Genomic DNA, 24,575 nt, shown 5'->3' on the forward strand with positions numbered 1-24,575 from the left:
AATCTATGTAATTTGCTAAGAAGGCTGGTCTAAATAAATTAATAAAGATATTAAAATCCATAAACACAAAGAAAGAATACTGATTTCTGTGTGTAAACATGTTTTTATTTGGCTTCAGTGCTCCACCTGAAAAGTAAAGCCAGTTATTGATCCATTCATTTTCTTTTCAGCTTAGTCATAATTTATTTTGTTTATAATAATTTTGTCTAAAAAATGATTAGACCTATCCAGTTTCATCTGGAATGCATCCCAGATCATCAGCGATCTGATATCTGATCAGAATAAAACCAATGAAAGACCAAACAGCCTCATAAACAGACGTGACAGGAATATAAATAAACATAAATATATTATATTAATTATATAATAAATATATTATATAATATTAAATTACATAAAGTAATTAAATGGACAAATGCTGGACGTTTTGACCGTGGGGGGTGGTTAGTAGTAAACATGCTATTAGGTTATGTGACCGCTAGATGGCGTTCTTGGATAATAGGAAGCTTACTATCAATAGGAGTCATTGGTCAGAGCAGTGTGTCCTAGCCGGGCTCACTTTCTCTTCTAATGCCCCGCATCTGTCTCTAATTATATTCATCTGACTGTCTCCATATTCTACTGCATCCCAGAATATTACACAGCACCAAAACTGTAAAAATATACGTTTAATGTTTTTGTCCTCAGCCGACCGCAACTCGCCATGACGGGAGATTCCCGAGCCTGAGCGCTCCAATCAGCTGTGCTCTCCTCAGCGCTCACCATGACAACGAGACTCACACAGCAGTGACGTCGCATTGTAAACATTTGCATGTGCATTCTTATAAAGCTCGTCGGTTCTCTCCGTGTTGTCAGTTCGCACGGTGTTGCTGTTTGTACTTGACCAAGGTAAGTTCAATACCGACGGTACGAGTGGAGCCACGCCAATCTCACGAAGTCCGCTTCGTGTAGCTTCACTCGGGCCCGTCTGTGCTGTAGTTCCTTGCGATTTGCGTACATAAACGCAATATCGCGAAGAATATTAAGTGTTTGTTGCTCGAAATGTGCCGCCGAGCAACATTCCAGCGAACACTGACCCTTCCTGGGGCGAGGCGGCTTGTAAACCCCAGGCAGGGATCAATACAAGCCATGAGGAGCCTCGGGGAAACACAGGAGGCCGGTAGTGGGACCTCACTGCTGCGAGGGTTATGGTGGGTGGGAGCAGCGAGGCCCACTCATCGTGTATTTGAAACTATAGTTTCAAACTTTAGTTTACTATAGTTTAAAATAGAAACCATGGTAACTAATCTTTTAAGTGTATGTGTGGCTGTTGTAATGTTTTGCTTTGTTTTTCAGCTGAGCTGTGGAGCAAAGGACTGCTGAAGACAACCGCGGGTTATATTCATGACATGAGCGCGCATATTATAATGTTTCCGTGCTGTTTTCTGAAAGTTTCTTGTTTAAATAAGTTTGCAGGTCAAACAAAATAAACTATATTCTAAACACCTGTCCCATGTTTTATTTGTCCTCTACAGCAATATACACTGTCATACAAGTCTGTTGAATGCATTTGTATGCAACATAGTTTGACAGTAAAGTAGTCTGACAAATAAATAGTTGTTATAAAAATGTACCTTATACATTCAAACCAGCTTAATCAAAAAGCTAAAAATAAATCAATAAAAGTCTTTAAAACAACATGCATTGCACTGATGTGCCAGATTGCAAATGTTTAACACAGCACATGTTCATCCATTGAGAATTGTAAGCAAGTTTGAGTCAAACAATCAATGTTTGGTTGCGAAAGTAAAATCCACAGCAGAGTAAACTGGAAGAAAAAGCAAGAGTCCGATTAAAACAAGAATGTCAATTTGACACTTTATTAAAAAAAGGGAAATAATTGACAAAATACAAAAACCAACAATCTATACAAGAACTTGCAGCCAGAGTCTCCTATACACGGAAAAGACGTACATCTTTGTCCAGGGTGGAGGTTTAAGGTCTGGGAGGAGGACGCAAGCCTGGTGGAGGAGGACCTGGAGGAGACAAAACATAAATAACATTTAAACCTGTTATAACATATGCAAGTTAAGTCACATTTCTTTAGGGCTCAAAAGGATTGTTCAGAAAACTAAATGGCCATCATTTACTCGCCCAAACTTGTTTTTCTTCTACTGATCACAAATGATGATGCCATATAAAAATGATTACAGGTTTTCAGCATTCTTCAGTAGGGATGCAATGATTATATATTTTGGTTGTACGTTTACAGTCTGGGGAATAATCACTGTCATCATGATTACGCAATCATTCAAAAACACTACTAGTAAAAAAAACTATATAAATACATAATATATAAATGCATCTTAACCTTCATTTCAACCCAGTTAACCAGCTTTACCTCTCATTCCAGGCGGTGGTGGCCTCATGCCAGGAGGAGGCATTCCCATTGGTGCCCCGCGGCCAGGTGGCATCCCCATTGGAGGTCCCATTGGTGGCCTCATGCCCGGAGGAGGACCCATCATACCTGCGGGATGAGCAGACCAGAGGGTCAACATTACCCATCATGCACCAGCATGAGTGTTTGTGATCCAGCCATGTGATTCTGAGCTCAGTGTAATCCTGCTACCACACAAGCGGACTCGTCATCTGCTTCAGAAAATGCTGCTGTCATCACGGCTGCCGAATCAGCACAGCTATCGGACACACCATAACCACGTTTCCATCCGACTAGATTTATGTGCAGTTTGGAATAAAAATTGTATAATAATAATAAAAATAAATGGAAATGTGCATCCAAGATGTCAATAAAATAAAAACATTGAGAGAAAGAAAGAGGGAAAAAAAAGAAAAGTCATACAAATTAGTTATTAGATCATGTGCGTAATTAAGGGTGTCACAATCCTCCAAATCCTCGATTCGATAACATTTTCGATTCTTAAGTCACGGTTTGATTCGATTTTCGATTTAAAAAAGAAAAATTTGAAAGCACAAGCTACGCCATTTTAAGACTTATGCAATATAATAATGTTGACCTTTGTGTGCCGTGACAGTCATGAAGCTCAGTGTTGCGCTGAAGGTCCAGCAATCTCAAGGCTACTAAATGTGCACTGCTCAGACCTTCAATAACTTTCTGCTTCACATTATTGTACATGGAGGGTATCACCATAGCTGTGAGATGCGTTCTACTTGGGATTTTGTAGCGTGGTTCTAGCACGCTAATTAAATGCCTAAAGAGGAGATGCCATGTTAGTCATGCTGCCGGTGGAATGTGGTATACGTACTAGAGTTGGGCGATGTCGACGAATTTGGCACTGTACGATGTCTAATATGAAACATGACGACGATGCCATCGTGATTTGCGGTGGTAAATTAATTATGAATGATTAATTAATTAATAACGAATTCATTATTTGTAGCCTACCATTTAAACTATGTGACCGGCATGGTCTTTGTTTTACCCATTAACAAATCATAAATGAATAAAGATAAGTTACACACATAATTACCACCTGTCAATCACTTTTTTCTGCGGGACTCGTGAATAGGCAGAGATCTGTGTCGTTATAATGGTGTCGGTAAAAAAGCTGTACAACCAACAGGAACCAGCCAACAGTACCTGAGGTGTTCGCTAAAATGACCAAGTACAAGTGTGAAAGATTGAAGCAGTCTACTGACCCCCTGACTGCCTGGACCCACTGTCGAGCGCACGACAGTGTGTGCGCGTCTGTGTCTGGTCAAGTGAGGTGCGGTTTCAGCAGTAGTGAAGAAGGAGGGCTGCTCACTGTTCTCAGAAATGCAAAATGCCAGCGTGGCTGTGGATCGTTGTCGTTCTAAAATGCCATTTAATAACCAAGACCTGTAGTGTAAACAGGGCCTGAGTGTGTATTTTTCGCAAGCAGATTTGCAACGGGGGAGGGGCAGAGGATCGCAATGCATGGTGTAACACTGGCATCGTCTATTGCCCCAACCCTAATACGCAGATAGCAGAGCTTGTAACGTGAACATTGTCAACATAACTCACTGGAAATCCAAAATACTTCCACACCGGCAACTTCATTGAAAGAGGAGAGGGTTTAAGTTCTGTCGACGGGTCTCCTGCGTCTGCAGTTCAACAAGCACTTCAACAAGCCTGTTTTTTTCTGCTTGGAAAGCCAAGCTGACGTGACATGGGGGCGTGGCAGCATCGACGATTGCATTTTTTGATTTGATAATCGAAATAGAGCATAAATTGATCGATTTTGATTTAAAATCGAAATCGTGACACCCTTATGCGTAACGGGATGCAAAAACGAACAAAACAGCATTGAGCACATTGTAGAACATCTAAAATGTTTTGCTCATTGTAAAATGCCTCAGTTCATCATCACAGTGGTTCAGTATTAGTATTATGTTGCCTCCAAAAGCCACTGCATTTAGGCAAGGCAGGTTTATTTACATAGGGAATTTCATACAGTGGCAATTCAAAGTGCTTTACATAAACGGGAACAAAAGAGACAAGTATAAGAAAATACATAAATAATAAAAATGATTAAAAACAGATTAAATGCCTTAAAAAAAAAAAACAATGAAAAAGAAAATTTATTCAAGAAAAGTCCCACAGTAGCTTCTCACACTGCACTAAACTATGTTTCTGTCTGATGCTTGGTGCCAGTTTCTCAGAAAGTGTTGATTTCGTTCTCCCTGACTCATTGGATGGCAACGATTCTTTATTTTATATACATTATTCCAGTTTGCACACAAATCTAATTTGAATCTTTGGATGGAATCACAGCTAATGTTAACGAAGCTTTGCAGAAAGACTCTTACCTGGAGGTGGTGCTCCTCTACCCATGGGTGGCGGTGGTCCGCCTCTGCCAGGAGGATACTGTGTGGGGGCTCCAGCGATACTGGCACCTGCAGCGGCAGCAGCAACCGTACCCCGACCCTGAGGAGTCATGACCTGACAGGGACAAACACACACTCTGGGTTACAGAATGACAACAGTTTACATTCAAATGACCCAAGGTACAACAAAAAAGAAAACTTAATCCAAATAATGTTTTATCAAAGGCTGAGCCAAGTAGGTCAAGTCATCTTAATTCCTATAGCGCTTTTACAAATGTAGACAGTCTAATAGCAGATTAACAGATGAAATCAGAATAAAAAGCCACAGTGTTTACTTCACAAAATTAAAACATCTTGAAAGTAAAAAATAAAATAAATAACAATCGTAGTGCAAGATGCTCATTTAGAATGCAGTTAAAATTAACTGGCTGGTGTGTGTGTTGTGTTTAAACAAATGCAACATAGCCACGTGCCATTTATCAATAACAGGCCTAAATTAAAAAGAAACATACAAGATACAATATGCATTTGTATGTAAACAGAGGAATAAAGCAATATGGCAGAAATAAAGCTCAATTTTAAATGCCATTTCAGTATAATGAGCATTTATGAAAAGCACTTTTATCTAAATTCAGTCATTTCAAATGTACATCCTTAACCACCTGTGACGAGTGTTAAATGCCTTACATTAATCAACTGATGATGATCAGCATTTTAAATAAGCATATAAAAGAGAAGGAAAGCATACACGCAATAACGTGATCATGAACTACTAATATTGAACATGCTTAACTGCAAGAAGATAAATTAGATAAAATTAAATGTAATGAGTCATTTGTATTAAGTAAATTAAAAACATTTAAGCTAATTCCATGCATTAATCCTTTATATAATTTATTAATGAGTAATGCATGCGTTTTAAATTACAGGATCTTTTTTACACATGAAAAAGACTACAGATTAAACAAAAATATTTACCACAAAAAATAAAAATAAATTCTGTGTTTAGTATAAAAAAGGAATATATATATATATATATATATATATATATATATATATATATATATATATATATATATATATATATATATATATATATATATATATATATATATATATATAATAAAAAAAATAATCGAAAAATAATTAATTAAATTAAACGTAGATAAATTACCAAATACTATAATTTGTTTGTCAGTGTTTTGGCTTTCAGCAGTGACATTTACAAACTGAACTTCCACAGAGAAAACTGAACTGAAGCAGTTTCAATTTACTAGACCTTCATCTAGAAGTTTCTTTGACAGAATCTACTGTTGTACACAAGTCTCACACAAGTCTGAATTAGTCTGAATTAAGACAAAGATTTCATGGCTATATTGTGTTCTTAGGAGGAGGGGATATGGCTAAACAAAGCATGCAAATTAAGGGTTGTGGTCGGCAGGGTAAACTGCTTCTCAGGTCTAATCTCATCATGTTCTGGAGACAGAAACCGCCTGACCATTTGATCGAAAAGAGAAAACAATAGACACCCCATGCTGTGAAACTGACAATTTGCATTACTTTGGCTTAGCCTGTAATCAGAAAGATAAAGGTTAAATGTCCCTCCTAGCTGGGATGTTAATGAAATTATATAATTAAAAACCAAAGAATATAACTTTTCAGTTATACGTAGATTATTGTTCATTTGGAATTAGTTGATAGAAATTTATATTTCCACACTACATTGTAAAAGCACTTTAGAAATAAAAGGTGAATTGAACGGAATTAAATAAAAGAATCCTGGTAAGACTTGAGGCCAAAAAATAAATGTACAATTCTATTAATATAAATCTTGTTTTGCTGGTACCTGCTGTGAGGGTCCGCCGACTCCTCTGACAGGCCCGGCGAGTCCAGCGGGAGCCTGAGCCATTGGAGCTCCAGCGGGAACACCTCGACCCGCAGCTCTGCCCACTCCTGGACCTCCAGCCACTCCTGCCAGCGGCACACGGGCAATGCCAGTCTGTAACGGGACACAGTCAAACAATGTCATGCTCTCTACATTTAGATGAAGGAAAAACCACAGGACAGACTCTGAGCACTCACGTCTTTAGGAGGAGGTCCTTCTACAGTCATGGACACCAGATTCTCTCCTCTGAGCAGAACCAGACCTAAAACCCTCTTCTCCTCACGCTCCGGCTGCTTAGAGTTCTTGGGTCTGTGAAAAACAAACTTTGATGAATATTTAGGATAAATGATTTTACATTAGTAAGAATAATATATATATTTTTATTATAATATATAAAATATATAATATATAAAATATTTTTATATTTTATAAAATTAAAAAAAAAAAAAAAAAAAAAAAGTATATATATATATATATATATATATATATATATATATATTTTTTTTTTTTTTTTTAATTATTTTATTTTATAAAATATATAAAAAATATATATATTTTTTTCTAAAATATTTTTACATTTTATAATAATAATAATAATAATAAATAATAATATATATATATATATATATATATATATATATATATATATATATATATTTTTTTTTTTTTTTAATATAAAATATTTTTATATTTTATAAAATAAATAAAAATATATATAAATATATATATATTTTTATTATTATTTTATAAAATATATAATAAAATATATTTTTTTTCTAAAATATTTTTATATTTTATAATAATAATAAATTAAAATATACATATATATATATATATATATATATATATATATATATATATAAACTTTTCTGCACTCCAAGGAAACATTTATTCATACACATCTGTATATTTCTAAAGGTTTTATTATTTCCAAAATACAGGAAGATGGAAATAACAATAAAAATAATTTAATGTATTGAGCTTTATTTATTGCTTTGAGTTAAACCTGAATGTTCAGCATTGCAATGGTCTTTAGAATCATTCTAATATGATGACCTGCCACTAAAACCTCTTCTATTATTATTTTTTTATTATTAATCGATTAATTATCGAGTGTTGCAAACGTTGGTCTGCTCCACACAGAAACCTTTTAAATTAAATTCCCCCAGAAATAAAAAGACAATAAAAATAAAAAAACAATAATTTATTAACTTCATTTGTTTTATTTTTCAAGCAAACCTTAAATAATAATAATAATAAAATAAAGTTTCCAACTATTAAATTACAGCAGATCATACTATGATTTCTGAAGAATGGTGTGACTGGACTGGATTAAGATGCTTGAAAACACTTTTCCACATGTACAAAATAATAATAATAATAAACTTAAAGCTTTGAAACCACAAGAGTGAATGTAAATAAAATACTTCATTTCAGTGTGTTGTTTTAAATAGTGAAGACTTACTTGATCTTCCTGAACTCGTCGCAGTCACACAGGATCAGATTCATGTGTTTGTCGAAGGCTTTGAATGTGCCGATGAAAATGCGTCCGTCCTGCAGGATACAGCGCATGCGATAGTCGATGTGCTGCAGCATCTTACTACTCTTGCCGACCGTCTGCAACAGAGGAGAGAGTGATCAATGAAGATTTTAAACATACAATACAAGTCAATACCGATTATAGACTACTGCAATGAAATAAACCATACAACAATTGACTTTTGCACCATTCTGGAGGAAAATCTAAGTCTAGATAAGACAACTGTTCAACATTAATAATGAATATTTTCACATTACTGTGAGAGTTGGGGTTAAGGTAGACATTAATAAAATATAACTTAATGGGTAGTTTAATAAATGATATTAACAATAGGCAGCATAATTACAATTTTACATTACTGTGATGTTTAGCGTAGACTTTAATAAAATACAATTTTTGTGCAAGTTAATAAATAATTTAAACAATTCACGTTAACTTCAGGACGCAGCTGTATCATTTCTAACCTCATCAACAACCGTAAATTACTAGAAAACGAATTGAGTCTGAACGGCTGAAGCGTGCATATCTGTAAAAATGCTTTTAATTACAAAATAAAAGTCTTCCTGTTAGCGCTGCACAACCAAACTGTTTCGTTTAGCAAAGGCAAACAGTATACTGCCATAACGTTACACAAAAACTGCGACAGAAAAAAATATATAATTTACACTGCCCTAAAACGTATATTATAAATAAAAGATTAAATTATTTAATGAAACGTTAGACTGACAACAAACAATCGACGATTAGCACCATTAGCACGCACTCATTCATTCATTCTCTAGATTTAAATAATTTCTGCATTTATTAGTTTATACACACATTTAATAAGTAATCTACATTTCCTAAAATCATCTTAATAGCCTGAATGTAACGCTCTCGTCTGTTTCACATTTACAACATCTCCCGCTTGTTTTGTCTCTACGCACTTACAACGTATTGAAAACGCAGACAGTTTTTAGCCTAAAATCATAACTGACCCTCAGAAATATAAACATGATCATCTCGTTATACTGTAATGAGACTATAAGTGCAGTCTTACCATGTTTGCTGTTCGGATGACTCCGATTAATATCGGATTCTGCCAAACAAGTTTTAAAAATTGACCCGCGAACCACCGCTGAGTCCTTTAATGGAGGCAAAGCGGAAAAGAGTGCGACACGAAAAGAGTCCGACCGGAAACACAATCCAAAGTTTGCCTTCGACCCTGCTTCGACCTTCTCTGTTCGCAACAGTAGTAAGAAAACAAAATTATTCTTTGAATGAAGGCACTACATTAATAAAATAAAAGAATAATAAATTATATATATATATATATATATATATATATATATATATATATATATATATATATATATATATATATATATTTATTTTTCCCCGTAATAATAGCTTTGCAAGAGTTCCCAGTAGAATGAATATTCACACTATATTTATTATATTGCAAATTAATGCAAATAATTCACTGTTAAGAATGAAAATATGATGAAAATTATTCAGAAATATTTTTATTAGTCATTTACAAATCTATTTCAAAACATAAATAATGTATTATGGCCTCTGTGTGTGTTAATTCACCTAATTTGACCTAAACACCAAAAATGGGTCGTCTTATCTTTGACCCATATTAATTAAATAAATTATCAGTGGTGGAAAGAGTGCTGAGAAATACTCAAGTAAAAGCACCATTACTTGCAAAAATGTAGTGCAAGTAGAGTAAAAGTATCTGTTGTAAATATATCTCAAAGTATGAGTAAAATGAAGACCTTTCTAAAGTACTCAAGAGTAGTGAGTATTACGCTGTAAAAAGTTGATGCATTTACATGTAGTTTGTGCAGGGATGTGTAAACAAAACATTCTGTAGTGCATTTAATGATCTTCCTACATTCGTTCCTTCCTTCATTTGTTCGTTCCTTCTTTTCTTAGTTTGTGCAGTCCTTTCTTTAATCCTTCCTTCATTAGTTTGGTCCTTCCTTCCTGTACTAGTTTTATCCTTCCTTCCTTCATTAGTTTGGTCCTTCCTTCCTTCATTAGTTTGGTCCTTCCTTCCTTTATTAGTTTGGTCCTTCCTGTACTAGTTTTATCCTTCCTTCCTTCATTAGTTTGGTCCTTCCGTCCTTGGTTCTGTCCTTCCTTCCTTCATTAGTTTGGTCCTTCTGTCCTTCGTTCTGTCCTTCCTTCCTTCATTAGCTTGAAATTTCTTTCCTTCATTAGTTCGGTCCTTCCGTCCTTTATTTGGTCCTTCCTTCCTTCATGAGTTCGGTCCTTTTATCCTTTGTTTGGTCCTTCCTTCCTTCCTTCCTTCCTTCATTAGTTTGGTCCTTTCTTCCTTCCTACATTAGTTAGGTTCTTCCTTCCTTTGTTCTGTCCTTCCTTTATTAGTTTGGTCCTTCCTTCATTAGTTCAGTCCTTCCTTCGTTCGGTCCTTCCTTCCTTCATTACTTTTGTCCTTTCTTCCATCATTAGTTCAGTCCTTTCTTCCTTCGGTCCTTTCTTCCTTCATTAGTTTAGTCCTTCCTTCATTAGTTTGGTCCTTTCTTCCTTCCTACATTAGTTCAGTTCTTCCTTCCTTTGTTCTGTCCTTCCTTTATTAGTTTGGTCCTTCCTTCATTAGTTCAGTCCTTCCTTCGTTCGGTCCTTCCTTCCTTCATTACTTTGGTCCTTTCTTCCATCATTAGTTCAGTCCTTTCTTCCTTCGGTCCTTTCTTCCTTCATTAGTTTAGTCCTTCCTTCATTAGTTTGGTCCTTTCTTCCTTCCTACATTAGTTCAGTTCTTCCTTCCTTTGTTCTGTCCTTCCTTTATTAGTTTGGTCCTTCCTTCATTAGTTCAGTCCTTCCTTCGTTCGGTCCTTCCTTCCTTCATTACTTTGGTCCTTTCTTCCATCATTAGTTCAGTCCTTTCTTCCTTCGGTCCTTTCTTCCTTCATTAGTTTAGTCCTTCCTTCATTAGTTTGATCCTTCCTTCCTTCGTTCAGTCATTCTTTCATTAGTTCGGTCCTTCCTTCACTAGTTTAGTCCTTCATTCAAACCCTTCCTTCCTTTCTTCATTCGGTCCATTTAGTAATTGTTTAAGGCTGTTTGGTGATTTCAGTCATCATACAGTCGACATCCTTCATTATCTAATCCGTGACATGCAGTCTATAAACAGTCTCTGGGTTATTGCGTGTAAAGACTTTGGACATCTTTTAATGCATCCAAAATTTGACTGCATTTATAAAGTGCCAATATCTTGAGCTTGTTCAGTATGATGCAATTTACTTTCTCTGTGTGAATTGACTGGACAGAAATCACATGACTGATTTTTCTACTTTAGCCAATCCCGATAGACAAGAATAAATAAAGTAGTGACTGCAGGTTGAAGGAAAGCAGTGGAGTAAAAGTACTGATGCAGCACTAAAAATGCAAGTAAAGTAAAAAGTAAGTAAAAGTAAAAGTACACATTTATAAAACGACTTAGTAAATTACAATTCCTGAGAAAAACTACTCAATTACAGTAATTTGAGTATTTGTAATGTGTTACTTTACATTAGTGTGAATGATTATATATTAATTATTATCTTTCAATTAATGCATATGAATAACAGCTAAACAAATCTTAAAATTCAATATAACATCTGCTGCTTTTTACTAACTAATTTCCCCAAAATAAAGCCAATTGAATGGATATTTAATTCAGGTCGTGTAATAAATAAACAAATGACAACAGCATAGCAAGAATAAAAGAAGCAACACATTTATATTGCACTTCTTATTTTTTATTTCATCAGCTGAGAATAAAACAGTACTCTTATATTAATCATTCAACTGTACACATTCACTTAAGAAAAATAAATATAATCCAAATCATGAAATCAACGTTAATGTGTTGTAGATCACAGGCAAACATGATTTACAGTGTTAAGAAAATAAAGAAGCCACACGTCTGGCCTTTTAAGAGCTACAAAACGCTGTAAGACACCACAACAACGACACTAAACATCAGATGTGCGTCGTTCAGATGGACTGTATCCATCAGCATTTATTTTTTTACATTTATTTTAATGCAAAACATCTGATATTTAGAAAATAAAGTGCCCTGGAGCGAGACAGAAGAGAATAAAGCAGAGCCTGATGGATTCAATTCCAGCATAAAAACCTGTAAACCAGGGGTGTCCAAACTCTGTCCTGGAGGGCCGGTGTCCTGCTGAGTTTATAGCTCCAACTTGCTTCAACACACCTGCCCGAAGGTATCGCGTATATATATATATATATATATATATATATATATATATATATATATATATATATATATATATATATATATATATATATATATATATATATATAACCAGTTAAACTCTGCTGCTATTTTGAGATTTCCACCTGGATTTTGCCTATCCAAATTTAAAAGCTTCCCAAATCCACATGCAGAGGTGTAAATGCAAAAATCTGGTATCATTTTAAAGAAAACCCTTTTAATTTTCATGAAACACTATTGAAAGTGTTTAAAATATCTGTATATGTTGTCTGTGTTATAATAAACACCTAAAAAAAGAGGCGCTTTTTGTATTTTTTTTTTTCATAAACTCAAATTTGAAAGAGTACCTTTTAGGTTGTGTGTGGTCTAGCGTGCTGTAATTAATGTTGGTGGTTCCTGCACATGTCTGTAATCATAGGAAAAAAGAAAAATGTCTCCATCATAATCTATGCAAAAGTTATTGTGTTCCAACTGATGAGAGGTGCTGTGCAAGCCACAGGGAGCGATCATTGTTTTCATATTTCACTATTCTTTTGTTTGATCAAACATAATTCACTGTGTTTGGACCACGTCAGACATATAAAAGGATTACTTATGCACATCACCTCAAAAACAGAGGAGAATGGCCCTGAAGCGCACAGCATAAGGTAAGAGATGACAGCTGTCTGTGCTATCTGGGGCTGCTTATTGATCATAAATGTATTGTTTTCACTTCTGCGTCATGGAAACACCGCGATTTATTCGGCAACTGTTTGATATGTGAATTTAATTCAGTAAAAAGAATGCTGGAACCGTATGAGCACCGGCAAGAGCTTTCATTTGAGCTATAACTTGTACATGTGTCATATATGAACCATATTAAAATAAGCCAATGTTCAATACCCAGCTCGGGTATTCAAAATACTGTGTATTTAAGTGTAAATAACTTTTGTACAGTAGAATAAAAACCAAAGTGATGCATATGTGCATTAAATATAGATTTTACACTTTCAAACGAAACCACTTAAGGGGATCTGGTGCAATGCTGGCCCTTTAAATATTAAAGCAAAGATCGATGAACGTTTAACTGGTAAGATCTTGATTAGTTGCATCAGGTGTGTTTGATAGGGGTTGGAGCTAAACTCTCCAGGACACCGGCCCTTCAGGACTGACACTCCTGCTGTAAATGAATCAAAATCATTTTCTAAAGGGCAAATATAAGGAAAATGTCTCATTCAGCTTGCTCAAATCCTTTTTTTAACAGTATATTAGTATTTACAGTCCTGGATTTTGTATTTTTTGCATCTGAATAAGAAACAGACCACTGAAATGCACTGAATATCCATGACGTCAGGCCTAAATCTTCAGTATAAATTCTGCAACATCTCTACAAACACAAACACACATTTGATTTATTTTTTTTAATTATTAATGTTAAATGTTCAATTTTTTTATTTTTATTATCGTTGTTTTTTAATTAAAGAACATTTTGTTTATTTATTTTTTGCATTAATGAATGTGGTAACACTTTACAATATTACTTAATATTATTTAATGTATTTGCTAACATGAACAATACATTTATTAGTGTTTATTCCTCTTTAATAATGATAGTTAATTAAAGTAAATTCATGCATTTATTTATTTTTTTACATTTTATTTTAATAATGCAATATTTAATGATGAACTATGATTAATAAATGCTGAACAAATATTATTGGTTCATGTTAATAAATACATTAAATAATGAAAGCCTACACTACCTGACTAAAGTCTTGTCGTGGATCCCAGTTGTAAGAGCAACAAATAATAACTTGACTTCGAGTTGATCATTTGGAAAAGTGGCAGACGGTGGATTATTCAGATCAATCGTCTGTTGAGCTGCAACCCAAACATCACCAATACTGGAGAAGACCTACTGGAACCAGCATGGACCAAGATTCTCACACAAATCAGTCAAGTTTGGTGAAGGAGAAATCATGGTTTGGGATTACATTCAGTATGGGGGCGTGCGAGAGATCTGCAACATCAACAGCCTGAGGTATCAAGACATTTGTGCTGCCCATTACATTACAAACCACAGGAGATGGACAATTCTCCAGTAGGATAGCGCTCCTTCTCATACTTCAGCCTCCACATCAAAGCTCCTGAAAGCAAAGAAGGTCAAGCTGCTCCAGGATTGGCCAGCCCAGTCTCCAGACATGAACATTATTGAGCATGTCTGGGGTAAAATGGAGGAGGCATTGAAGGTGAACACAAAGACTCTTGATGAACTCTGGGAGTCCTGCAGGAAGGTTTTCTTCTTCATTCCAGATGACTTTATTAATCAGTGATTTGAGTCGTGTCAGAGATGTATGGATGCAGTCCTCCAAGCTCATGATGGAGTCAGACACAAAATTCACTCTGTCTCCACTGCAGCAGGACTTTATATTCTATACTGGACATGATCATATTTTATTGTGCTCAAATAAGCGTCATCTAGAGGCTTTTGCCTTTTCTATAAGCCATTTCTGATACCAAATGATCAACTAGAGGTTATTATTTGTTATTCCTAAAACTTGGCGATAAGACTCTTATCAGGTAGTGTATTGTAATGTGTGACCAATATACTAGTGTGTTTTTTAAAGGTATAAAAAGAGTGCTAGCTGCAGATTTGTGAACACTAAAACAGCTAAGATTGTTCATTTAGTCAAGTGGTTTGTGAGTTTATGACTGTCAGGAATGGCAATATTCTAACAGTGGATTGTGTTGATGACATTAAATTGCATTTTTGGTCTTTTTTTTTTATTCGAAATATATTGCTATTGTTGTGAATTCAACCACATACAGTACGTACATGTCATCTCTGTAGGCATTTCCAGGTCACAGCTCATGGTGAAAATCAAAATAAGTTTATTTCACATTAAAAAACCATTAAACATGAAGCCTATTTTTTGCAATTGTGTTTTTTTTTTAAACAATAATGAAACGAGAATGAAATTTTATTGCATTTCGGGACACTGCAAAAATGCTTTCCTACTTATTTTGACTTGTTTCTAGCTCAAATATCTAAAAATACTGCGATAAAGGAGCATTTTCAAGACAACTAGTGTTGTTTTCAGGAGTAATATGTGAAAATAAAGAGGGATTTTCCTTAAAACAAGCTAAATAATCTGCCATAGGTGAAAGCAAATTAATGTTTTGCATTTAGATTATTTTACTCAACTCATTGGCAGATTATTAAGCTTGTTTTAAAGAAAAACTTACTTAATTTTTACATGTTATTTCTAAAAACAACACAATCATGTTTATTTGTCAAGAAAAAGCCTCTTAATTTAAGACTTTTTCGACATTTAAACAAGAAACAAGACAAAAACTCAGCATTTATAGCAATATAATGTCAAGTTATAATGTAAAATGTTTTTCACCATGCAATCAGTAATTACATCAGCAACTTCTTTGGATTGTGAGCTGAAGTTTGACCTGTTGCATATTACGCCTGTGTGTTTGTGTGTGTTTTACTAATAAAGTGCAACGCATCCTACCTCTCTGTGTCTAAAAATGATTCATTTTTTAAGCATGAACTCATCCTCATATAAACACCATAGAGGAGACTCAATCCGACATGCAAACTCAAAGCTCAAGAAAAAAAGCAAAAGGAGAGAGTTTGTTGCATGTTGAGACGCAGGTTTTGTGCATAGAGCGAGCTGAAGTGTGTGTGTTTCATCGCAGATCTTTAACTAAGGCAGTATAAAATCAGAATGGCGAGAAAATCAGAGAAACAGAAAGCTGAGAGATGAGGAGAGCGTCCAGGAAAACACTGCTGATCTCTCGGTAGCAGCTTCTGATATGATGGTGATTATGAGCTGATGTTTTCATGCTTTACTCCTGACCGAAACCTTCTGTTTCCTCGATGGCGAAGAGCAGCTTCTCCTTTAACTGTTCATAGCTTTTATAGGGCGGCAGGTCTAGACGGTTAAAGCTGGTGGAGTCAAAAAAAATATATATAAAGAGACAAAATGATTGATTAATAATAATTCCTGACATTTATAAGGCGCTCTTCTAGACACTAAAAGCGCTGTGCATCTCCTTATCCACCACCAGTGTGCAGCATCCACCAGGATGACATTACGACAGCCATACTGCGCCAGACCGCACACCACACACCAGCATGGAGAGAAGACAGAGTGATGAAGCCAGTTATGATATGAGGATGGTTAGGAGGCCATGATGGACAGAGGCCGGTGGGCAAATTTTGCCAGGATGCCGGGGTGAATCCCCTACTCCTTTTAGAAGGACGGGATTTTTAACAACCACAGAGAGTCAGGACCTCGGTTTAACGTCTCATCCGAAAGACTGAGCTCACTGAGCAGTATAGAGTCCTCTTCACTATACGGGGGAAATTCACATACTGCAGGTTGAGCGCCCCCTGCTGGCCTCACTAACACTACTTCCGGCAGCAACCTAGCTTTCCTATGTGGTCTCCCATCCAGGTACTGACCGGGCGCAGCCCTGCTTAGCTTCAGTGGGCGACCATGTGAGAGTTGCAGAGAGCTAGCAGCCGACATTTCTTTTTGACAGAGCAAGAACATTCATTTTCCTTCTAGTCCCTTAATAATCAGGGCTTGCCACAGTGGAATGTACCAGCAACTATTCCAGCATATGATTTACACCGCGGATGCCCTTCCAGCTGCAACCCAGTACTGGGAAACACCAATACACACTCATTCACACACACTCATACATTTTGTTTACCCAATTTACCTATAGCTAGGCCCACGCGGAATCTGTGTGCGCAGATTTCTGCAGATTTTTAGCCCATCATTAATTCTGTTTATTTTCTTGAGTTAATGTGTGTACATCTATATTTATTCCGTTTTTAGATGAGTTAAAGTATTATTATCGACTGATATGAAAATGTTAATTTGATTGATGTACAATGCATTTTGTACAGTAATATATTATTAAGATTATATTATTATTATTATTATTATTATTATTTTTATTAAAATTATTTTTATATTATTATATGAGAGACTTGCTTTGTTTACCAAATAAAGTGAATCTGATTAGATTATTAAGGTTTAAGTTATTAAACTCCCAAAATAATTCCGCAGAAAACCGCCGATTTATACCAAAATTCTCTGCAGAAATAGCAAAAAACGTCCGCAGATTCCGTCTGGCCCTGCCTATAGCGCATGTTTTTGGACTGTGGGGGAAACCGAACCAGCGACCTTCTTGCTGTGAGGCGACAGTGCTAACCACAGAGCCACCATGTCACCGGTATTAAAAATATTTGGTTTAAAAAATAATTACCGTTAAACAATTAATCTCATCCAAGAAGAAAATTTGTATTTTTATATTATATATGTGCGTAGTGTGTATATATATGTGTATATGTATCAACACACACATACACACACACATACTGTACATAAAAGATAAGGATGTACAAAAGAAATATATTTACATCAATATTTATACTTCTATAATTTGTATTATATATAAATGTAAACAAGCATTTTACACTATATAGTCATGCATATATTTATTTACACAACAAATATACAAATGCATTTTGTACACAATTAATTTTGTATGAGATTAATCGTGATTAATAATTTGACAGCATTATTAAAATGTGTTGTTTTTCATTGAACAGGACCTGAGAAATATTCATTCATTTTTACTTCGGCTTAGTCCACTAATTAATCCAGGGTCGCCACAGTGGCCTTACAGGCGCAACCCAGGACTGGAAAACACCCATACACACTTATTCACACACACACACACACACATACACTACGGCCAGTTTAGTTCACCTATTCCCCTATAGCGCAGGTGTTTGGACTGTGGGGGAAACCGGAGCGTCCAGAGGAAACCCACGCCAACATGGGGAGAACATGCAAACTCTACAAAGAAATGCCAACTGACCCAGTCGGGAATGGAACCAACAACCTTCTTGCTGTGAGGTGACAGTGCTAACCACTGAGCCACCATGTTGGCCCATGTGATTAAACGTGATTAGTCATTTCACAGCATTATTAAAAATGTGTTGAAATCAATCTTTCAATTAAACAGAACTTACAAAATATAAAAAAAAAAATAATAATAATTTTAAAGGAGGGCGAATCATTTTGTCTGTACAAAGAATCACGGTTTGCATCCACTAAACTTCTGACTGCCACATATTTAGTCTGGGAGATTTGCAGAAATGAGTGAATTGCTGCTCAGTTATGTCTACTGATGAACAGCATTTGATAATGCATCATAAAAAACAATGAATATTGGGCTTTCTGATCTTACCACGTGTGGCTCCTGGGCAGCCAGTTTTCTTTTCCCACTTTTTCAATGCAAAACTTTTGCGGTCCGTTGCTGCCTGCAAAAATAAAAACACAATCTGATTAATATGTCCGATTTTTATCAATATTAATATTTTTTTCAACATGAGGTGGAAAGCACTGACATGGCATTTAAAGCATTTTCCTTACATTCATTCATTCATTTTCTTTTCGGCTGAGTCCCTTTATTAATCTGGGGTTGCTACAGCGGAATGAACCGCCAACTTATCCAGCATATGTTTTACGCAGCAGATACCCTTCTAGCTGCAACCCAACGCTGGGAAACACCCATATATTCTTGCATTCACACACATACATACGTCCCGACACACATCTGTACATTCATTCACCCTCAAGTTGTTCCAAACCTTATGAGTTTCTTCAAAAGACATTTGGAAAGATGCTGGAAACCTGCAACCACTGGCCTGCATAGTGTTTGTTGTTCCTACTATCGAAGTCAATAGTTACAGGTTTCAAAATAAATAGGAATTAAAATATACTACATGTAATCTGTTAAAAATCTAAATAAAAATAAGTAAATCTATAAACACAAAACAAAATGTGAGTAGTGGTTTCTCTGGGTAAACAATTGGATGCGGCTCCAGTGCTTGACCTGAAGTCAGTTCTGGCTCCACCTGACATCATCAACAGAAGATGGCTATGGTCATGTCCAAGATGTTTGGCTTCATTTTTTTGTACAGTAGACAGTATGTGGAGACTATTTTACCCACGCCAACATGGGGAGAACAAAAACTGCCGAGGCTGGCCCTGCCAGTGACCTTCTTGCTGTGTGGTGAGAGCGTTACCCACAGCGCCGCCCTTCATTTTCCTAACATTTAGTAATAATTTGATCTCCTTTATTTTGATTACCCTAAACGTTACATTTTTTTCTGCAGCTTCAGGAAATGCACATAATGCATGTTCGGCTGTCAATGTTTAAGCATCTATTATGATTATAAGAACTATAGTTTTGTGTGTGTGTAGTTATAATATGGTATTTTTTTGTTTTTATTATTATTCAGAAAAAATAATTTGCATTTTTCTTTAAATACAAAAATGCTGTCACTTGCCATTTTTGTTTATTTATTTGTTATTTGTATTTTCAGAACAAGTTTTATTAACTAAAAATGATAAAAACAGATGATTTCAGCATAAATATGTACACTCCCTTTTAAAAAATAAATATTTCTATCCATAATTTTTGGTGCATTTAAAGGTTCAGGACACCCTGGAGTACTTATTTTGAGAATTTAACATATTTTATGTCTCTTTTGATTTTATTATTTATTACATTAAATTAATATTTAATTAACTATTAATATTTTTAAAACATTTATATTTTCCCCCAACATGATAATTATGGTGTACAAACATAAATATTTGCACAGAAATATATGCTCTTTCTGTGTTGTGTACTGTTCTAATTGACTACCCTTTCATTATGTTGGTGGCTGTTTTTGTCCCATTGACTTCCATTATAATTACATTTTTTGATTGCACACCCATGACAGCATGTAATCATGCATTCTTCATTGTTGGTGGTTTTCCCTGTTCAATGTGTTACAATGTGTGGTACAATGTTACTGGTAATAAAAATAATGTGTGGCATTGTTATTGTTACTGTTGATCATCATAGGCCTGTGCAAACATGTTTCTGGTCTTTATATGGAGTTCTGTGGAGTAAAACAGCAGATTATAAAGTGTGTGCGGATAATGACATTTACTATGTTTACTGTGTTCTGAGAGCTGGGGTACGCTCTTCATACCTCGACTAAATGATCTAAGATGATTTGGCAGATCTTGGATCTTTTAATCTTAATAACTGATCTGGCTAATTTGGTTCGTCAATCAAGTTTGCGAATCAGATTAAAATGTCAGGATGAACTGATCTGAGATCGATGTGTGTGTTGTGAAGGACAGATCTATCGATCCTCGAAATCATGATCAGCAATGCAACGATTAGCAGACGGCACAGCAGCATAATGACATCATCTGATTAATGTTCAATTATCCATGTGAGCTAAATTACATAAAAATCAAAGGAAATAGTTTGTTAAATATGGCACGCAATAAGTTTTTAACTTTGTTGTTTGATGCAGACTTACACTTTCATGTGTCAGGAGTCTTTTAACAGATGTGTGTGTGTGTTAAGCAGCATTTAAGATACGTTACTGTAACGCCTGGGTTTAGGGTTGGGGTAGACGTTAATAAAATACAACAAATGGGAAATTTATTAAATAATGTAAATATTTCTTGTTAACTTCAACCGGGAGTTTGCATGTACTCCGGTTTCCCCCACAGTCCAAAGACATGTGGTACAGGTAAATTGGGTAGGCTAAATTGTCCGTAGTGTTTGAGTGTGTGTGTGTGTGTATATGTGTGGATGTTTCCCAGAGATGGGTTGCAGCTGGAAGGGCATCCGCTGTGTAAAAACTTGCTGGATAAGTTGGTGGTTCATTCCGCTGTGGCGACCCCGGATTAATAAAGGGACTAAACCGACAAGAAAATGAATGAATGAATGAATGAATGAACTTCAACCGCAACCATATCCAATCTAGCAACAACCCTCTGCCGGCCACGCCCACTCCACCCTCTGCCCGCAGAGCTCCACGCCCATCTCGAAGCATTTTTTGAGCATTTTCTGAGGTAGACTTGAACCGAAAGAGAGGGGTTTCATGACCCTTTAAACAAATCAGTTTTATTAAACTGTTTTTTTTTTTTCAGAAACAGAATTTTGTTTTTTCACAGAAAGACAATAAAAGAAAAATAATACATTTCAATTCAAAAGAGTTATTGCAAAAAAAATAAATAAATTACAAACTACAAAATTTCAACTTAATATGATATTTTATGTCTCTCTTGATTTTCTTATTTATTACATTGAATTAATATTTAATGAACTATTAATATTTTTAAAACATTTATATTTTCCCCCAACATGATAATTTGGGTGTACAAATATATGAAATGTGATCTTCAGTTTTTTTGTTAGATTAGTTCAAGTTTTACCTTATATGTATGGTACTGTCATGTTCACCAGCGAACAACCACCAGATGTCGCTGGTAAACATTCACGCACAAACATTCACACTCATTGAACTACATATCTGCCATGTTATGGACTACAACACCCAGTCAGCTGAAGCCACTCACACAATGATTATTTGGACTATTTAAACCCCTCTTTTCCACACACATGTTGCCGAGTCAAGTTTACTGATAGTGACATTACAACACATTTCCTTTGTCTGCCTTTGCCGTGTTTTGATCCTTGCCTTGTTTATTTATTTAATTCTGTTTGCTGCCTGCCTCTGACCATCTGCCTGTTATTTTGACTTCGACTCTGGATTGCCCTCATACATCTGTTTACACCTGTATTGACCATTGCTTGCCTGACTACGATTAAACCTGCATTTGGATTCTTCCTTCTGTTGTTGGTGTCACTCCCCGTCGTTACAGGTACTAACTAATTGAATATATATGCACACATATATTATTTTAATGTTCATTTAAAGTACTATACCAAAGTATTTTGTGCTTTTATTTTTCACAATAATAAACCAGTCAAACAGTGACTCTTACCCATAAGATCAGCGAATCCCCCAACAGGAAGTCTGCATGTGCCGGTCACAAACTGCAGCAGACGCATGCGCTTTTCATTGTCCATCTCCTTCACAAACTAAACACACAGGTTTATAATGCATGGATAAATCTTATATCATCACTTATAAATAATGCATGAAGATTTATAATGGCAGATCAGCCTGACCTGCCAGAACCAGACGATCTGTTTGCTGCTGCGAGCGTAGTGTCTGTAGATAGAGTTCCTCTGCCAGTCGCCCAGATCGATCTCCTGCATCCCACACAGCATAACCTGAAGCACATTTACACATGAGGAACACATTGTGACTGCAGATCGATGTGTGTGTTGTGAAGGACAGATCTATAGACCCTTGAAATCATGATCAGCAATGCAACGATTGGCTGACAGCACAGCAGCGTAATGACATCATCTGATTAATGTTCAATTATCCATGTGAGCAAAATTACATAAAATCTTAAGGAAGGCATATTTACACTTTCATGTGTCAGGAGTCTTTAGCTATTTATTTAGTTTTACATTTTAGATCGGATTTTCCATTATAGTAGCCATAGTAGTATTATAGTAGTCGGTTCCTAATCGGGGTAAAGAATAACTGAATGTTTAACTAATTTTGCATCACAAAAGCATTTTGATATTGGTAAAGGCGTCTGCAACTTTTGTGAAACATCAAATCACCATCATATTAGCTGTCAAAACATGTTCATAACTGAATAAATGTATTATTATTTTAAAAAAAGTTGCATATCGTGCATGTTTATTATCATACACAAATTGTACTAAAGCGATTGTACACGTTTGTATCGGAAAAAGTTCATATCAATACATATTCTCTTTGAACCAACAGGTGGCAGTCTTTGCACTTTTATTTCGGAGTCCAGATTGAATAAGTTTTATTAACATATATTTTAAATTTATATATATATATATATATATATATATATATATATATATATATATATATATATATATATATATATATATATATATATATATATATATATAAATATAAATACATACACCAACGTTTATCCTTTTCATCATCCTGTTTCTCAGTATTTAACTGTGAATTGATTTTAATTAATGAATAAGTTAACACATTGCTTAATATAAGAATGTTCAAAGCATTTGCCTGTCTCTTTATACCTATTTTCAGGAGCCAGCAAACTAGGTCAGAGGTTATGGAGACCTTGAGTGGAACTGAGGGCTGAGGACTGGAATCAACTGTTCCTATTGTTATTTCTAGGAGTTAATACTGTCTAAAATGTCTAAAGTGATTTTGCTATTTTTACAGTTAAATCTTTTAAAGTGATTCTACTTTTATTCAAGATAGACTTTGTGTAGTAAGATTATAACTGCCTGAATGTAGATTATACCAATTTTTAACCAGTTTTGATAAAGACGGCTGAGAGTACACTCAGCCTTGGATTAGAAACAGATTATACTTTGTGTGAGTGTGTTCTATTTGATTGTTGATCCATTTCACAGGTCTGGAGTCAGCTCTAATCAGTCTAAAGGATGTCTGACGTTTATGCTTAAGATAATGTTCAGAATTGTACGCACGAACTCCACGTAGAAATGTTCCTAGTTTATCTGTGTTTTAACCAATCAGGTTAGAACACCTCTATGTATGACGCAGTTAATGACGTTATGTGAGAGTGTAATTGTTATTGATTGGTGATTGTAAGCAGAGCGGCCTAGGAACTGATTACGAGTGTTGAAGCTGGCTTCTGCGAATGAAACTGCAAACTATTTTCAGTAAACTTGATTTATTTATTTAAATCTCTGACTACGGCTCTTTTTCATCTACCAGATTGGTCATTCTTTGGGTTAAACTGTAAACTATCCCTACAATATATATATATATATATATATATATATTAGTTAAAATATATATTTACTATTTTCCCAAGTGGATGTAACTACTACTGTAAGAAAATATCAGCATTCGGTACATACTTTCAGTATTATCCTGTTCATAAGAGATAAGCTGCTTCCGAGCAGGTTTGAGCGGCCAGAACTGCTGCTATGACAACAACTTTGACGAACAACAATTTTGAAGAACGAAACGATCCTGAATCGTGTCAAATCGTCAATAGCCAAATACAGCCAATTTTGACCTCTTCCCAACAGGGAAAACCAGCAATAATCAAAAATGCATGATTAAATGCTGTCATGACTTTGCAATAAAAGAAGTCATTATAATGGAA

At 35.3% G+C, this 24,575-nt stretch overlaps 2 protein-coding genes and 1 long non-coding RNA gene across 13 annotated transcripts in view; 1 reads left to right on the forward strand and 2 right to left on the reverse strand.

Moving 5' to 3' along the window:
- Positions 1-1,831: 1,831 nt before the first annotated feature.
- Positions 1,832-9,372, reverse strand: snrpb (small nuclear ribonucleoprotein polypeptides B and B1). The gene is given in 7 exon segments (NM_205667.1): positions 1,832-2,015; positions 2,381-2,506; positions 4,789-4,921; positions 6,653-6,805; positions 6,889-7,000; positions 8,157-8,308; positions 9,271-9,372. Coding segments are annotated over 7 exon segments (720 nt in total). The 5' UTR covers positions 9,274-9,372; the 3' UTR covers positions 1,832-1,974.
- Positions 9,373-11,940: 2,568 nt separating this feature from the next.
- On the forward strand, positions 11,941-15,396 carry LOC147843704 (uncharacterized). The gene is made up of 2 exons (XR_015494389.1): positions 11,941-12,403; positions 13,611-15,396. It is a non-coding gene; the product is annotated as an uncharacterized LOC147843704 (long non-coding RNA).
- The window catches only part of itcha (itchy E3 ubiquitin protein ligase a), a 51,734-nt gene continuing 39,120 nt past the window's right edge, over positions 11,962-24,575 (reverse strand). For 3 of the 11 annotated variants that reach the window (XR_015492461.1, XR_015492459.1, XR_015492463.1), the window contains exons 21-25: positions 22,534-22,638; positions 22,347-22,443; positions 18,730-18,802; positions 16,039-16,405; positions 15,320-15,978 (exon numbers count right to left, since the gene is read on the reverse strand). Coding sequence is in view for 4 of the 11 variants with exons in the window: in XM_087254810.1 (XP_087110936.1) it covers positions 16,306-16,405; positions 18,730-18,802; positions 22,347-22,443; positions 22,534-22,638 (375 nt within the window). In the remaining 7 variants the exon portion in view is untranslated. 11 annotated transcript variants of the gene reach the window in all.

The sequence above is a fragment of the Danio rerio genome, chromosome 6 (assembly GCF_052040795.2).
Source record: "Danio rerio strain M-AB ecotype USA chromosome 6, GRCz13ab, whole genome shotgun sequence".
In the NCBI taxonomy this organism is placed as follows: domain Eukaryota; kingdom Metazoa; phylum Chordata; class Actinopteri; order Cypriniformes; family Danionidae; genus Danio; species Danio rerio.